Genomic DNA, 17,664 nt, shown 5'->3' with positions numbered 1-17,664 from the left:
CTTGGCATTGGTTAACGCGAATTATAAAATTGGGTGTTTGGGTATTTTTTCTTTGTGTAACTAATTGTGCCCGGGGAACATCCTCCGTGTTTTGAATCTGTTGTCTGTGAGAGTAGCTGGTATGCTAATCTCTCCCAGAGGGTTTTCTTTCACCTTTCTTTTCTTTAATTAAAAGCTTTTTTTTCTTAATACCTGACTGATTTTTTCCTTGTTTTTTTTTTTTGATCCAAAGGGATTGGATCTGGACTCACCAGGGATTGGTGGGGGGGAAAGGAGAGGGGATGGTTAATTTCTCCTTGTTTTAAGATCCAAGGGGTTTGGATCAGTGTTTACCAGAGAATTGGTAAAGTCCCTCAAGGCAACCCAGGGAGGGGAAAGTTTTGGGGGGACAGAGAGTGCTCCAGACACTGAAATTCTGGATGGTGGCAGTGTTACCAGATCTAAGCTTAATTACAAGCTTAGAAGTGTCCATGCAGGTCCCCACATCTGTACCCTAAAGTTCAGAGTGGGGAAAGAACCTTGACAGGGCCAAAGCTATAAAAGGGGGTAGAGCAGAACAAGGGGGGCTGCCAGTCATGAGGAAACCCCCTAGTGATCACCTGAGCTGTAACTAACAAGGCCTGTACTGGGGAAAGAATTGGGCCCAGACAAGAAAGGGGTCTAGTCTGTGAAAGAAGCTTATTGGACCATGTCTGAGGGTGGGATTTACCTGTAACCAGTTTCTTAATGTATTAGTCTTAGACTTGCGTGTTTTTGCTTTATTTTGCTTGTGACTTACTTTGTTCTGTCTGTTATTACTTGAACCATTTAAATTCTACTTTTTATACTTAATAAAATAACTTTTGTTTATTAATTAACCCAGAGTAAGTGATAAATACCTAGGGGAGCAAACAGCTGTGCATATCTCTCTATCAGTGCTATAGAGGGTGGACAATTTATGAGTTTACTCTGTATAACTTTATACAGAGTAAAACAGATTTATTTGGGGTTAGATCCCATGGGGAACTGCGTGCCTGGGTGCTAGAGATAGGTGACCTGCTGAGCAGTTTTTATTTAAAGTCTTCAGTTTTGGGTGCATGGACTAGACCTGGATCTGTGTTGCAGCAGGCTAGTGTGTCTGGCTCAACAAGGCAGGTTTCCGGAGTCCCAAGCTGGCAGGGGAAACAGGCTCAGAGGTAACTTCAGCATGACAGGTGACAGTCCCAAGGGAGTCTCTGTACTGAATCCGTCACACAACTGTATCTTCCTATGCTTAGAACAGGGAGTAACTGTGTATCTCAGATATTTTGTTGTTGTAACTCTGGGGCGAGGCTGGCTTTTGGATTGCCTGCAACTCTGCAGCTGTTTGGAACATTTTCCTCTTTTTTATCCTCTTCTTCTTCCTTGCCACTTCCTCATTCAGGGTTGATATGACCATATCTATTGGACAAGCTTTCCAGGTTGGCTGTTCAAGCCTGACACCCTTGGTTTGAAACTGGAGTTTCCCTGCTCCTAGGTGAGCTGCCTACCGAATTCCACTTGCCCCAGCAAGACTTGTTTTCAGGCAGTCTTCATTTGCCTTGATGTCTTCATCATGGGGCCTCTGTGGCACTTTATAGAGGCAACGACGGCACCAGCCACCCCACCACACCCTGTTCAGAGATGCTGCCAGTTGGTCTGCAACTGCTTATTGGATATTTGCAGCTGTCCTGCATCTACAGGATGTTCCCCTAACTGCTACCTGGGGACATGTCTGATGGGAGATGATTGCTCCTTCACAGGTTCCTATATTCTATCCGTAGCCCACAAATTCTTGTCTAAAAATTATTTGTTTTAACACATGAGAAGTGGTTTTGATACACCTTTTAGTTTATGCTATAGATTTCAGTCTTGGCAAGGGGCAGACGTGTCAGAAGCAGGCTGTCACAGCCTGCCAAAGAGCAATGGAGGCTCAAGAGCACCTCTATGCCCAACACCTGCAGGATGGAAGGGTTTCCTGAAATAGAAGGCAGAGCCTACAGACCAGCTGCTAAGCCAGGCTCCATCTTCTGGAACCCATCTACCTCCTGCCCTGGTAGAGGGGATGGTTCTAGCCCTTCTTTAAAGGAGGAAGGCTAATGGTTCCAGGAGAGATGGTTCCTCGCCTCCCTTCTTTAATTTTTATTTTTTATTTTAAAAAGTATAAACATAAAAAGTTGTTAAATGGTAATGTGAATATTCACATTAGTTCTATTTGTCTGTTGTTCTTTAGGGCCTACAGTATTGCTAATCCCATATGTTCAAAAATCATGAGTCAGGCTCATCAAAAATCATGAGATTGGCTTTAAAATTACATGATTACATAAAATGATAGATTTGGAGTTCTTTTTATTTTCCTTCCCCTTTTTGAGTCTTTAGGGTGCACTGGGATCACATTTCTCCCTAGCCAAAAGAGCTAGAAGCTTACTTTTTCTTTAAGAATGAAGGCTGAAATCATCAGAGCTGGGGCTTTAAAGAAAATAATTATCATGAGACTTACGAAAAAATCTTGAGAGTTGGCAACATGGGGCCTAGAACACCATCTCCAACATAATTTCCCTCCATTACCAGAGTATGAAGATGGCTCTTAGCCACACACATTACAGCTCTGTGTGGCTTCCATGTATAAACAACATTGACGCCACATGGCTCATTTAGCGTCCTGCAGGGGCCTCCTTTCTGCTCCCTAACACTGTGTGATGATGCTGCTGACTCCTGACTACATACAGTATTCACTTGCATTGTGTGTGTGATATTACTCACACCATCAACTGTTACACTTTTCTTAGAGTCTTTTTCTCCTCCTTTGGCACATGGGTGCAGGTGTTCCCAATCCCTGCTCATCACTCCTTCATTATGCCCCCAAAACAACTTAATGAAACTGTTCTAGAGCCAGCCTGTCATTTTAAACACACTTTTGTTTTGTTTAGGAAACTAATTGCTAAAACAACAAATGGGAAATTTCAACCATAAATTCCACTATTGATCATGGGATCGTACAGGTGATCCCAAATCCTCCCAGTACACTCCACCCACCTACTCTGGGGTTTCTACCCTGAAATCAGTGCCAGACCAGATGAGAAAGAAATTAAAAAAAGATGTGCTGACTTGTTCTATGACATGCACTCACTGACGAATTAACAACTCTAATCTAGCGGGACCCCACCCATGCGTGGTTTTCACATTCACTTTGTTTTTTAAATACTGTGAAGTGGAGGAAAAGGAGCGTTTGCTCACACACTACCCCAACCCCCCAAAAAGGTCTTTTTTAAATTGCCCATAAACGATATAACAAAGGAAGAGACGATCAGAGAGGTACAGCAGACATAGGTGCGAGAAGTAGGAGTGCTGCAGTATCCCTAGGTTTTGCGCCCAGTGTCCTGGCTACTGGCCCTGAACCCCTGACACTGGCTGTGCACCCCTGCCACCCAGGGTTCCAGTCGCTGGCCCTGCTGCTGTCCGGGGCTCTGCAGCTGGCCTTGGATCCCGCTTGGCTGCAGGCCCTGGAGTCCCGCTCAGATGCTGGTCATACACCCAGGGGCTCCGCTGCTGGCTCCAGGGTCCCAGCTGCCGGCCCCATGCCTGGGGCTCCACACCCCCCCACCAGCTGTGGCTCCAGCCTCGCCACCTTATCCCTATCCACGTCTCCGCTCCTGGCCCCAGCTCTAGGGGGCGGTGAGGAGTGCAGACAGGTGTAAGGGGGGTGCAGCTCAGCATCCCTACTCCAAAAACTGTTCCAGCACCACTGACAGCAGGTGCTCTACAAGCACACTTCCCCCGAGACTCTCGATACAAACTGTCTCTCATTCCTGTACACATACAGCTGGCAGGCTGTTCCCTCTCTCTTTCTCTGTGAGGGTGCAGTGTGTAAAATAAATGACATTCCACATGATGGTACCAAGACTGGTGTCTGACTGTGTTGTTATCAAGTGCCCATTTGTGAGTCCCAACATAGACACTGAGGTAAGTCCCTCCACTTGCAGCATTTCACAAAGGAAGGGTCTAGGTTGGGTTCTCAGCAGTGTCCCCTCCTCTCCTGTTGTGGCCCCAGGGTCTTCCCATCAGGATGTGCTTCTGGGGAAGCCAGTTTCTATTCACTTGGATGTGCTTCTGGGGAAGTCAATTTCTATTCACTTAGATGAATGATAGTCTCTCCTCATTGCCTGTGGAGAGTCGTGTACTTGTCAGAGACTATACTGCCCAGTGCACTAAAGAGGTGCTCTAAATGCTGGCATATTGGTGGATAGGAGAGGTGGGCAACAGACAGCTGATGCAATGCTGGTTGCACATCCCTCTTCAACTGCCAGCAGTGAAGCGTGTCTGAGCATTCTGGTGGGGATGATGCTGTGGCCTATGTTTTGGAGAGCCACAAGCAATGACTTCAGCCACCATGCTTCCCAGCTGATTTTTAAAGTAGGTTATGGTTGCCTCAGCATCCCTGTTATCTGAGATGAAGGAAGCCATGGTGCTTTCAGATCAGGGGTTGAGACATGTTGCCATCAAATAGTGCTTCTTCTCCTTGATGGCTTGGAGAAGGCAATTACCTAGAAGAGCAGACAGCACGACTCCCCAGTGCTTTCGCTCTGTTGATGGAAGAGGGTCTCCATGTGTCAGTTCTCTCTCCGGCAGGCACAGCAATGGAATTTCTTGGCTGATTCCCACATCATTCTTTCTGACCAGCTTTATAGCCTCACGAAAATGCCATTGGATGCTGATTAGCTTCTACAGCAGTCAGCGGAAGGGTGACAAGTGGAGGCTGGTGTCTGTCTATGCTTGTGTGGTCCCATGGATGTACAACACTTGCACAGCTTCTCAGTGCTTAAAAGTTGGGGGAGGCCACAAGGGGTCAGTCCCTCGGCCAAAAATAAATAGGTAAATACAAATTGAGCCAGGCCACTTGAAGCACTGTCTTACCAAAACTGCTGCTCCCAGATTGTGATGACTCCCCACTTTTAGCATGGCTTTTCTCTCAGCCCATACAGACATTCCAACATGTAAAAGACAGAGTTCCATCTGGTCACCATCTCCTGCTTCATCTGGTGGCCTGGCAGAAAGAGTGAGCCTGTGGCTGTGTAAGGTTGTGTCACACTTCCCAGAATCGGTGGATGTGGCTGCAGATCTTCCTGGTTGTTGACAGCAATGCCTGGACTGGGCATCCCCTTTCAGAAATTCCCTTACAAATCAGACTGAGGCAGAGAGCAAGGCAAGGAACATGCTGGAAACCACAATTATGCACTGCCTTTGTGATATTTAATACACTGTTTGCTGTCACACCTTCAGCAGAGAGATCCAGGGGCCTAAGCCACTCCTCTGAGAGAGCACACAGGTTCTCCATGTCCCTGCAAGCGTGTGGCTGTTCAAAATCGCCCCCTTACAGTGAGGTATGCTGCTGACTGAAGGCATACCTGTTGCCTGTGCTGCTGCTGCTTTTGCTAACATAATCAGTTGCCTGAACACCGGTCCACATATCAATGGTGAGATGCAACCCCCTACGTTCAGAATTACTCAGGACATGCTGCACTAAAAAAAACCAATGGAGACAGATAACTTGTAGCTTTACAATTCAGATGGTGTGACTATATGGTCACACTAGGTCCTGTATGTTTAATTGCCTTCCAAGGATTAGATATAGAGCAGAGACAGAAGAGCCTTTAGCAGGGCCCACTAATCTAGTTCTGTATTGAATGGATGGCATTGGTAGAAATGGACTGGAGGTTCCGCACATCAGCTCCGAGTATTAAGGCAGCAGTTTAAAGAATAGACCCTCCAAGGTACTTTCCCTGGAAACACCATCAGTGCCACTCCTAGGCAGGTGGACTGTGACAGCAACAGAAATCTGAGGGAATGCCATGAGTGTAGACAGGAGGGTTTCTGTACATGAAAAGCTAATTTAATTGGTTTGAGATAGGTCTGGTTCAGACAGAGGCTATACAATCTTTCCCCATGTAGCTCTATCAAATCACCTCAATCCTGGCCTATAACATCTTTGCTATTCCCCTTCTCAGCCTCTCTTAAATTAAGACGGACAATTGCAGATTTTGCCCAAGAGGCAACTGCTATAATAGTTATATTTACAATCAAGTAAAACTACCATCACTATCATAAAGGTATTTAAAATGGACTAAAAGCAAATTAAACATCCAAATTTAAATTTAATTTACAGTATTTGATTAGAAAACATAATAATCATGGAAGGAATTTAGCTCTAATAAAACCTCTCACCAAAAGTTTCCTGGAAAAATTGTCCCAAATTCATTCATATGATTCACTGTTACGTATATTTGTGAAACAATATATTCACAATCATGTCAAAATGAAACAACTCACTGAGTCAACAGAGGAGCTGGAAGACACAAGAGTTTGACTTCTGACATCAGCCCAGAATACACTCACATTCTGAACAACAGTTGCTCTGGAAACAAAACAAAATGAATACCACAAACATCATTTTGAAGCATTATTTGGGGAAATGTTCTGATAAGGCACCGGGAATGTTTCTAGATATATGGTAGACATCTTGCTGGCAGTAATCAATACTGACTTTTTCAAATAGATAGAGGCATTTACCTTCAGAGATCAAAGTGGGATTTAATTTTAAGGGTGTCCATTGTTCGGGAAAACATTGTTCAGTAACTACTTATGATAAGGCAAAACTAAAAATGAAACCTCATCTTGACAGCATATCTTAAAAGTATTAGAAATGAAACATAAAGGCCAGGAGGTACTAAAAATGATGGGCAAATCTCAAATCACTGTCAGTACAATATTGCTAAGGGTAAGTCCTTTGCAAAATGTAACAGATTTTATTCCTTCTGCAAATTAATTTCTTTATGAAATGTTAGTATATTAGGAATCAAAAATGTACCTGAATTGTACATTTCCTGTGCCTGATGGTGCTACCCAAATTGCTGTTACATTTTGCTTGCTGTTGCGATTTGTGTGACTCGCTGAAGAATTCTGCAATTAAAAACCCAGGCAAATGCTCAAATGAAAGAAAGTAATGCACTTTTCCCCCTGAAATATCATGAGGCCTTCCTCTCATTGAAGCAGTGATCCAGGATATTAACTGGTTCAAGCTGGCTGACTTTTAGAGCTTCCACTCATCCTTTCATTCTGAGCCAACTATTCCCTTTGAACAATACAGCATTCTTCCCATAGGGTGACCAGACAGCAAGTCGATGGGTGGGGGTTGGGGGGAGGAGAGGAGGAAATAGGAGCCTATATAAGAAAAATACCCCAAAATTGGGACTGTCCCTATAAAATCAGGTCATCTGGTCACCCTATCTTCCCAGTCATCACCAGCAGCAAAGATAATTTCAATTACCCTGGAAATGAAAGTGCAGGCAGTTTCCTCTGACACCATTATATTTCTGAGTGACCAGCAACTATTGTGCTGGAAATAAAAATACAAAGTCCCCTGTCCAGTGGCTAGAGGGGCAAGAATCCTACAGTGGCTCCCAAACATTTACATGCGAGTCTCATCTTACGTGGGGGTTCCATTCTGCGGTTAGTGCGTAAAGCAAAAACTGCATATAGTCAAAATTACTTTGAGTTGAATGGCAGGCGGAATTGCCCGCACTACAGGTACAGTATTAAAATTGTTATTTTTTTTCTTTTTTGTTTTTGTTTTTGCCAACCGCGTAAAGCTGAAATGACGCATGTTAAATGCACCTAAGATGCGACAGACCTGTATCTCCTCCCTTGACAGCAAAACCATCTAACCCAAACTGCCTTCTCCTTGAAGATAATCCTTAAACTCTTTCAATTGCCTTTACCTGGTAGCTAAGTTCAAAGAAGCACTTTGAATCTGAATGGCCGTCATAGTCCTAGAAAACAAGACTAGCTACCTACCTAGTAATTGTGTTTTTTCAAAGAAATAGGAAATAACATGCATGATTTTAATATGCAATTGTTTACGCTCACTCTGAAACATGCCAAAAAAATACTCCACTTGGTTCTCTGGGCCCAGATGATTTGCAAAGTTGGCTGTTAGAACAAACTAGGCACATTTGAAGCGGAAATCACTGAGGCACAAATCTGGATCCCAAAGATGCAGTTCTCAGGGCATGTCTATATATGGAGTAATTATTCCTGAAAAACTCCATGGGTCAAGTTTTTTCAACAATGACAAAAGGCTTTTCAAAGGCAAATACCAAAAGAATTTTTTGATTAAATAAAAAAAATAGTTTTGTTTAAAATCAAATAATTTTTTACTTTGGTTTCATTTTTAACCCTCCCTCCATCAGTTTTTTTGTTAGTTTGTTTTCTCCCCTGTCCCCTTTTTTCCTCTTATAGGGGAACAACAAAGGGGGAGGGGGAACCAAAAAGAGGAGTGGGGGGCACTCAAACCCAGAAACTTTTCTGCTTTTCAAAAACTGATTTCTGTTTTAAAATTTTGAAATATTTTGAAAACGCTTAAAAAGTATTTCCCACAAAAACTGTTACCTTTGCCAACCTGCCCTATTTGTTATTACTTTCACAGACAGTCTGCCTCACAGAAAAACTAGCTTACATCTTTTATTTTTAGAGTGATTTTAGCACAATTCTAAACACTTTTTAGAAAACATGAAGCTGCCTCCAGATCACATTTAGTGTCACCTCTAATCCAAAAAGAAAATATTTATCATGCCTTTTACACAATGCAAGGCAAATAACTTATGAGTTCAACAAACTAGTTTAAAATGTGATCACATACCTGAACTTGGTTACACAAAAGACCTTGCGTGTTTGGATCTATGATTTGAAAAGTACCAACAATACCATCTCCACTAACTGCTCGGGCCTGCAGTAAAAATCTTTTAAAAGTAGAACCGTCAATTCCTTGTAGAGTCACTGAGGAAAGAAGATATGGAAGTTACTTAAAACAGTCAATTTAAATATTAGCTACTTGTCACTCACTCTCTTTCATGTCATTGTCTAATAATGATGATGACCTGAAGAAGAACTCTGTGTAAACTCAAAAGCATGTCTCTCTCACCAACAGAAATTGATCCAAAGATATTACCTCACCAACCTCGCCTTTCTAATATCGTGGGGCTGACATGGCTACAACAACAATGCATACAACATAAGAGAGTGACAGTAATAACCACTTATAGCATCGTTCAGCTTTGTATCACCTTTCTAAGAAATAGTATGGCTTTCTTCCACACCTCTTACCAGACAGACAGATGGTTTGATTCTAGCTGAATTGTGTATTGTTTGTGAAAATGTGTATTGCATTCTGAACATATGAACCTTGATAATGACGGAAATAAGAATTGAAGACTGAGGATTGGACTCCTTAATTCTGTATTATTAGTTACATACAATACCAGATTTCCTGCAAACAGAATGTTTGTAATTTTGTGATCCACAAATACAAATAACTATATATAAGAGCCAAGAGGGAGCTATGTGCTTTTACACCTAAAGACCACGAAAGGCACATTTTAAACCTATCTAAAACCAAAAGCAATAAGATAGGACACATGGCTAAATCAAACAGAGATTAACTAGAAGCTTGCAGGAGGTTGTTCCCCTGTGAACAGGACTCAGTCTTGTCTTATGCTGTTGGAATTCTGAAGGCTAGACTACTGGGGGAGAGCACGAGACGTTGTAAAAACTACAGTGGTATTCTGGTTCTGTACAGCACAATGTAATATCACTGAAATGGCCACAGTCAGTGAGCTGAAATAACGAGCCTCTGATATTTCTTTAAAAAAAATACGTTCATTTAAATCCCATTCAGACACTCCAAATTATTCAAAGTTCTAATTTACCTGTGATCTTGTTTCCTGGGTCAAATGAAGTACTGGATATGGAGATCCTGTAAGGTGCTGAGGTAGTTTGTGAAACAAAGTTACCATGATTAGGTAACATAGAATCACAAGCTGCACTGATTTTTCCATCTGGAAAACCAAGGACTCTTGCAGAAAACACCGCACAAAAAAAAGAGAGACAGTAAACCCAGTCTTCCATCTGTAGGGAAGAAGTAAACAATTAAAAAAAAACCCCACAGGTACTTGCTGAAAATCTATTTGCACACCAATAGTCGCATTGCAATCCATAGGAATTTTGCATGTGCATGACATGTAGGGTCTGGTTCACTTGCTTTTAATGGAAGTCATTAAGAGTTTCATATTAAGCAAAAAACCCAACTTAATAACATTTCATCAATTGTTCAGTCCTAGGTGGCTTCAGACTTCTGATCATACTTAAATAGGACAAACCTGGAAATACTTCCATCTCACAAGATGTGATTTATATAGGACAATATTTTTAAACGATTAAAAATCATTATTCTAGAAAGGAATACAATTACAATAATAATACAAATATAAACTTGTTGAAGCAAGACCTTTACACCAACTAGATATTTCATTTCCAAAGTAGGCTTGATAACACCCTTCAGTCTATATCCACATTCTCAAACAACCACTGAATACTATAATTGGTCCATCAGTTTGGTCAGAAACATTTTACAGAAAAAAACAAACAATCAACCAATATTCTGTAAGCAGTCCTAAGTGAAGCGGTTTTAAAGAGAAAAGAACACACTTGTAGTTAAATCAGCCCCACCAGGGGAGCAGATACATTACTGGATGTTTTGTTAGCAGCTTAATTCCAATGCAGATCACAGTGTCTTTGAAAAGACTGGTTTCAGTGGTAACCGTGTTCATCTGTATCAGAAAAAGAATGAGGCATCCTTGTAGCACCTCAGAGATTAACAGATTTATTTGGGCATAAAGCTTTTGTGGGCTAGAACCCACTTCATCAGATGTATGATGTAAAAAAGTATAGGAGCAGGTATAAATACATGGAAGGATGGGGGTGCCATTAATTTCACACCATCTGGGGCTCGTTCACCTGCACATCTACCAATGTGACATATGCCATCATGTGCCAGCAATGCTCCTCTGCCATGTACTTTGGCCAAACCAGACAGTCTCTATGCAAAAGAATAAACGGACACAAATCTGACATCAGGAATCATAACATTCAAAAACCAGCAGGAGAACACTTCAAATTCTCAGGTCACTCAATAACAGACCTCAAAGTGGTAATTCTTCAACAAAAAAACTTCAAAAACAGACTCCAACGTGAAGCTGCAGAACTGGAATAAAGACTGGGAGTGGTTGGTCATTACAAAACCTAAATTTAATTTCCCCAATACTAATTTCTCTCTACTGTTACTAGGATGACCAGATGAAAGGGAGAAAATCTCGGGAAATGGGGGGGGCGGTGTCCTTTGACGGAGGGAAAAAAAAATAGGCCGAGTGCTGCGGCAGAGCGAAAAATCGGGACAAATTGCATCCCGACCAAAGATTGGTTGGGACGTGGAACAAAACACCTAAATATCGGGAGTCTGGTCACCCTAACTGTTACTCGCACCTTCTTGTCAACTGTCTGTAATGAGCCATTCTCTTACCACTTCAAAAGTTGTTTTTCCTCTCTTGGTATCCTGCTGTTAATTGATTTATCTCATTAGACTGACCTAACACTTGGTAAAGCATCCCCACCCTTTCATGTATTTATAACTGCTCCTTTATTTTTTACTTCATACATCTGATGAAGTGGGTTTTAGCCCATGAAAGCTTATGCCCAAATAAATTTGTTAGTCTCTAAGGTGCCACACGGACTCCTCATTTTTTTTAAAAAAGACTGCTTCCTTCCCTTTTCGATTTTGGGAAGAGAAAAGAGAAAATTGAATTAAAAAATAAAATCTTCTCACAGTGCTAAGTAGTTTAAATTGTATGTGCATGCATTCTCTGCAAAACAAACACTGGCTGCAGTATTTTATTCATGGTTCAAGGAAGCAGAAATTTTAAAACAAAGGTGCAATATGCCTATCGAGCATGTTGTTGTACACTAAAACAACAGATAGCATGACCAGTTGCTGAAGAGTAATATAGGATTACTCTTCCACCTTCCCTTCACAGATCTGCATATTGTTACCGCAGTCCTGAAATTCCCAATCCAAGTATTGTCCCAGTGTCTGAAATTATTAGAGAATGTAAAACAGTGTTTGTACTTAATTTAAAAATATAAATGATTTATTAAATGTTCTTTTCTGTAAGGCTCCATTTCTCTAGGATACTGTCCACTACAATTTAAATGGGCTATTTACCTTATGATGGCACCGGTATAAGAACAGTTTGTCAAATTTTGTCTCCCTTGCTTTTCTTCCCACTGTCTCTCCTGACAGCCTAATATCTCCATTCTCAAATGTATTTCACTAGCTCTAGATTTCCTTATACTTCCTCTTCACAAAAAGATTAGAAGAACATATTCTGACATTCCTCCCAGGTTCCCAAATACCAGAGTCCTGCTCAATTTCACCTCCATTCTAGATTCAACCTGCAAATTATAACTCTCTCTCAGGTGCCAATTTCTCAGTAAAGCTTCTCCAAACTAGAATGTCAACTTACATGCTCTTTAGAACTGCTTTTCATTAGAAAATGTGAATTTTTCTGGATTAAAACAGTCTTAATGACAATACTCCACAAGTTCCTTTTTGATTTCATGATTTCTCAGTTCAGCCTAGCTAATCTTGCAACAAAGTTTGTAAGATATACATTTGTAATATACTCCACTATAATCCTAAACTGCTAGATAGGACACAAATACAGCCCATCGCACACACATCATACACAACTTAGACATGGCTTCACTCCTTGAGACTAAAGCAGTCATCACAAACTCAGGTCAATTATAGGGTGGAGGGGACAAAGAGTCAACTTCAACAATGACCTTCATCCCATGACCTACATTTACATTGCTATGTCTCAAAATAATTACTGAAATAACACAATAAACTAGAGGATCTCAACGTGTCACTTCTGCAGGCTGAGCTTATTGCACAAACCAGGGGCTCCTTGCACACCCCGCAAGCTGCATCCACATGTCTCCCATCCCCCTCTATTTCAGGGACTCCCTGCAGCTCCCCCATATCAGATGCTTTATTTCATTTCCCATTCTTCCCTCATCCCCTACCAGGGTCCCCCATTTTTGCCTGTATGCTAGTGGCTCAGTGTGCACACCCACAATTCCTTTGGTGCCCTCCATTTCCCTTTCCCGAATCCAAAAGAAGGAATTTTATGTTCCTTCCCACCTTCTCCCCCCATGCCAGGGGCTCTGTGTTGCCCCCCGTTACCTCTCCTGTCTATGAAGGTCCCCATTTCCTCTTACCATAAATATTTGTCTGGGAGATAAGTCATTCAAGGTGTTGACATGCTAAACTCTATTGGATGATGAACAGAGATATTGTTATGCTGGAAGGTGTCAATAAGTGCATTCAAGCAGTTGTTTATCTGTAGACAATTTCAGGAGTGCCTGAAGCTATGGCTGTGCTAAACAGATGGCAGAAGCTTCATATGCCAGCCCTCCCCGTTTTGCCTCTTTCAGTTTTCTGGTTTTCTTCAAAGTCAACAGAATTGTACACACTGATGCACAGAACATTCCCTGAAATTTTGCAGTTGATCAGATGCAGTGTTCAGAAGTTATTGCAATTACAGACAGAGAGAGAAATGCCAACAAGCTGAACATAAGCCAATAATTAAGCCTTATAGGTGTGCATGCATAAATATACTTCAAACTGATTACCGATCTGTGTTTTCATAAAACACTTTTGTAGTATGTATATTCTTAGCAATAATATGAATATTTAACTTGCTATATGTCTAGACTTGGAAGGATTAGAATTTTATTAGTAAATGTCAGGAAACATCAATTTCACCGTACATACACACAGTGATGAAAAAACATTTCTATCAGTAATAATCAAAATGTACATATAGATAAAGTAATGCTGCTTGAGAACTTACTAGAGTTTGATTTAAGGATATTTACGTTGTATATCTTGATATGGGATGTTGACAAGTTAGCTTTATAACTAGAAAAGTTTCTCTTTTTGAATCTCAATGTCTACTGTTAACTATTGTGTGATCCCCACAATTTTGCACAACTTGAAAATTTTAAATCAATAAAAATTAAAAATTTCTCAAAAGTAAACATTATTTATAATTTTGACTGATAATATAAAAAATTCAATTCTGCCAACCCCATATATTTCCTTGTGCTTTTGGTCTGTTTCCTTTTCCCCTGCACTTTTCCTTTCCCTTGTTTGTATATCTTTGGTAGCTTTTCCTACATCAGTGTCTATATTTCTGCTTTCTAGTTTATCTATTTTTAAAAATTGTTTCTTTCCCTACCATCATTGTCTTCAGAAAACGTTTGCCCCATTCAGTATCTCTCTATTTGCCTGATTTTCTTCTCTTCTTTCCCCCTCTTGAGTCTCATTGATCTCATTTCACTTCTTTTTCCAACCAACAAGCCAGAGGCCCCCTTTAGGGGGAAAAGGGGCCTTTAGCCCCTCCCAGAGTTTTGTACCTGAAGTCTGCTCACAGCACACACCCTAGCCCCAGCCAGAGCTCTTAACTAGGGCCACGTCTATACGACGCGCCATATTGGCACGTTACAATCGATTGCTCGGGGATCGATATATCGCGTCTCATCTAGACGTGATATATCGATCCCTGAGCGCGCTTACATCGATTCCGGAACTCCACCAAAACCAACGGAGTTCAGGAATCGACATGGCGAGCCACGCACATAGATCCCGCGAAGTGAAGACGGGTGAGAAAATCGATTTTAGATAATCGATTTCAGCTACGCTATTCTCGTAGCTGAAATTGCGTATCTAAAATCGATTTTCGCACGTCGTGTAGACCTGGCCTACAACACAGCTTGAGTGTGATATATGATGAGCTCTGTGCTGCTCCCAGCTTCAGCCTTTGGGACAGGGAGTTTGTTTATGAACAGGTTTCACATTAGTAGCTGTGTTAGTCTGTATCAGCAAAAAGAACAGGAGTACTTGTGACACCTTAGAGACTAACAAATTTATCTGAGCATAAGTTCTCCTCAGCTAAAATCCACTAACAAATTTATTTGAGCATAAGCTTTTGTGGGCTAAAACCCACTTCATCAGATGAAATGGGTTTAAGCTTATGCTCAAATAAATGTGTTAGTCTCTGGCCTGGTCTACACTACGCTGTTAAACCAATTTTAACAGCGTTAAATCGATTTAACGCTGCACCTGTCCACACTACACTGCTCTTGATATTGATTTAAAGGGCTCTTTAAATCGATTTCTGTACTCCTACAAAATGAGAGGAGTAATGCTAAAATCGATATTACTATATCGGAATAGTGTTAGTGTGGACGGAAATTGACATTATTGACCTCATTATTTTACAGTAGCTACCCACAGTGCACTGCTCCAGAAATCGATGCTAGCCTCGGACCATGGACGCACACCACCGAATTAATGTACCTAGTGTGGACGCACACAATCGACTTTATAATATCTGTTTTATAAGATCGGTTTAAGCTAATTCGAATTTATCCTGTAGTGTAGACGTAGCATCTGTCACAGGGTCCCATGTAGGCCCTCCCACTTTTGGGTCTGCACCCTGTGTTTCGGCTGGTATAATAAAGAGTGTTCACTCCTTCTTTTGTTGGATCACTTAAGTGTCTTTATTTACAGATCCCCCAACATTTAATGTCCCGCAGACCCTCCCCAGGGTATCCTAGCCCTTGAGGCTTCCTTGTTGGTAAGGAGACAGAGATACTGCCCTCCTGTCTCCTCCCAGGCTAGCCTGCTCCTACTCCAGCCCAGCTGTCACCACTTAGCTCAGTATGTTCCTCTGAGCCAGCCCTCCTTAGGGCTTGCAGCTGGGCTCCCTGCTGAGTACCTGCATCTCTACACCTGGCCTCCTGGCCAGAGCGCAGACTGCAGCCAGCATTTTGGCAGGGCTTTAAAGGGGGCTTTTACCCCTACCCTGCCACAGTTTCTAAGGTGCCACAAGTACTCCTCGGTCTTTTTGTTTATAAACAGAGGCAGAGTGATTAAGATAAAAAAAAAAGCTTGCCATTAAATTAAATTAAGGATCATTAGATGATCCTGAAAGCATTGCCAGGCACTCCAGTTAAAAGATAGGAAACAAAGGGTAGGAATACATGCTGAGAATGGAGAGAGGTAAATAGTGGTGTTCCTCAAGAGTCTATACTGGCACCAGTGCTGTTCAGCATATTCATAAATAGGATGACCATATTTCTCTATCCTGAATACCACACACCAGGTAAAATTACTCATATTCAAGCAAGTTCAACAGCAATCAATCAGAACTACGCAGTACAAATGTTCAAATTAATATCAAGTTGACTGAGCCCGTTAAAAAGAAATACACAGTGTGATGTTCCCCTGGTGTTATCTGGACCGGTGATCTGCCTTACCCTGCTCTGCTGTGAGAGCCCCCACTCCTAGGATGTTCATGCACAGCCTCTAGCATGTAAGCTGCTCCCAGCTACATGAGTGAGCACTTTTGGACAGCTGCTGCTTGGAGCAACCAAATGGCACTAGCCAATATCTCCAGTACCAGACACCCTAGGAACCTCTGTCTTGCAGCGTCCAGTTATGCCCACTGGACGCTGCAAGCTTATATGAGTTTGTCAATTTAACAAAGAAATTGATATGTTCCAAGCTTGTTATCTCAAGGGGAGTCTCTGACACACTTCAAACCAATGCACTGCTGCAAGTACAAAACAAATAAATTTATTAACTACAAAAGATAAAATTTAAGTGATTATAGGTCAAAGCACAACCAGTCACATGTGGTCAAATGAAATAAAAGCAAAACACATTCTTAACACTTTCAGTGCCCTTACAACTTAGATGCATCTCACCACAGGCTGGCTGGCTGCCCTTCAGTCAGGGTCTCCCCTTTGATCAGCGCTTCAGTCGCTTGGTGGTGATATCTGTAGACGGAAGAGAGAAAGAGCATGGTAAACGTCTCTCCCTTTTATCATGTTCTGTCTTCCCTCTTGGCTTTGCCCCCACCCCTTCAGAGTCAGGTGAGCATTACCTCATTGTAGTCCCAAACTGACCAACGGAAGGGGAGTGACTCACTCAAGAGTCCAACAGATCATTTATTGCTGTCTAGGCCAATGTCCTTTGTTCCTGTGAGGCTGGGCTGGGTTTGTCCCATACATGCCCTGATGAGGTGTGAACTGCCTCTCTGCTCCTGCAGAGTTTCGCCTGGGCTTGTTTTAAGCCATGAGGACACATTTTCAGCCTCATAATTTACATAAATTACCACCTATAGCATTACTATAACAGTGCATCATGAGCCTTCCAAAGACACCCGACATGACAAACTTTGCATTGGATACCACACAATCATATTATAAGAATGAACATGGAGGTGAAGGGTATTCCCCTAAAGTACAGAGTGTCACACTGAGTAGTTGGATTCTTTTTATTTACCTTATCTTTTTATCTTTAAGGTTTTAGGGTTCACACAGGGAGGGGTGACCAGGGCTGGTACCCTAGACGAAACTTCCACCTTGCGCCCCCCCTCTTCCAGCCCTCTCCCCAGAGCATCACTTATTATAAACTTTCAAAAATGAATACTGCATAATATGGCATTGTTCATTAGAATACACTGCCCCCATTGGATCCCTCCTCAAATCGCTGCCCTGGCCCCGCCTCTTTCCCAAGCACACCGCATTCCTCCTCCTCCCCCCTCCCTCCCAGGTTTGTGTTAATCAGCTGTATGGTGGCGCAAGGGCTGCGGGGAGGTGGAGATGGAGTGGAGGCAAATCGGGGGGGGGGGGCAGTGCGTGTTG

At 42.0% G+C, this 17,664-nt stretch overlaps 1 protein-coding gene across 4 annotated transcripts in view; it reads right to left on the bottom strand.

Moving 5' to 3' along the window:
* Window positions 1-17,041, bottom strand: part of LOC116839210 (putative ferric-chelate reductase 1) — a 44,840-nt gene extending 27,799 nt beyond the window's left edge. For 3 of the 4 annotated variants that reach the window (XM_032804972.2, XM_032804974.2, XM_032804975.2), the window contains exons 1-5: window positions 16,723-17,041; window positions 9,759-9,957; window positions 8,693-8,829; window positions 6,863-6,954; window positions 6,325-6,409 (exon numbers count right to left, since the gene is read on the bottom strand). In XM_032804972.2, the coding sequence (XP_032660863.1) occupies window positions 6,325-6,409; window positions 6,863-6,954; window positions 8,693-8,829; window positions 9,759-9,957 (513 nt within the window). In that variant the 5' untranslated portion in view covers window positions 16,723-17,041. Of the gene's footprint in view, window positions 1-6,324; window positions 6,410-6,862; window positions 6,955-8,692; window positions 8,830-9,758; window positions 9,958-16,704 lie in introns of all 4 variants that reach the window. The other variant, XM_032804973.2, reaches the window with a different exon arrangement.
* Between the last annotated feature and the right edge of the window lie 623 nt (window positions 17,042-17,664).

Source organism: Chelonoidis abingdonii, chromosome 7 (assembly GCF_003597395.2).
Source record: "Chelonoidis abingdonii isolate Lonesome George chromosome 7, CheloAbing_2.0, whole genome shotgun sequence".
NCBI lineage: Eukaryota > Metazoa > Chordata > Testudines > Testudinidae > Chelonoidis > Chelonoidis abingdonii.
The sequence above is the reverse complement of the archived record's forward strand: the minus strand, read 5'-3'. Positions and strand labels throughout refer to the sequence as shown.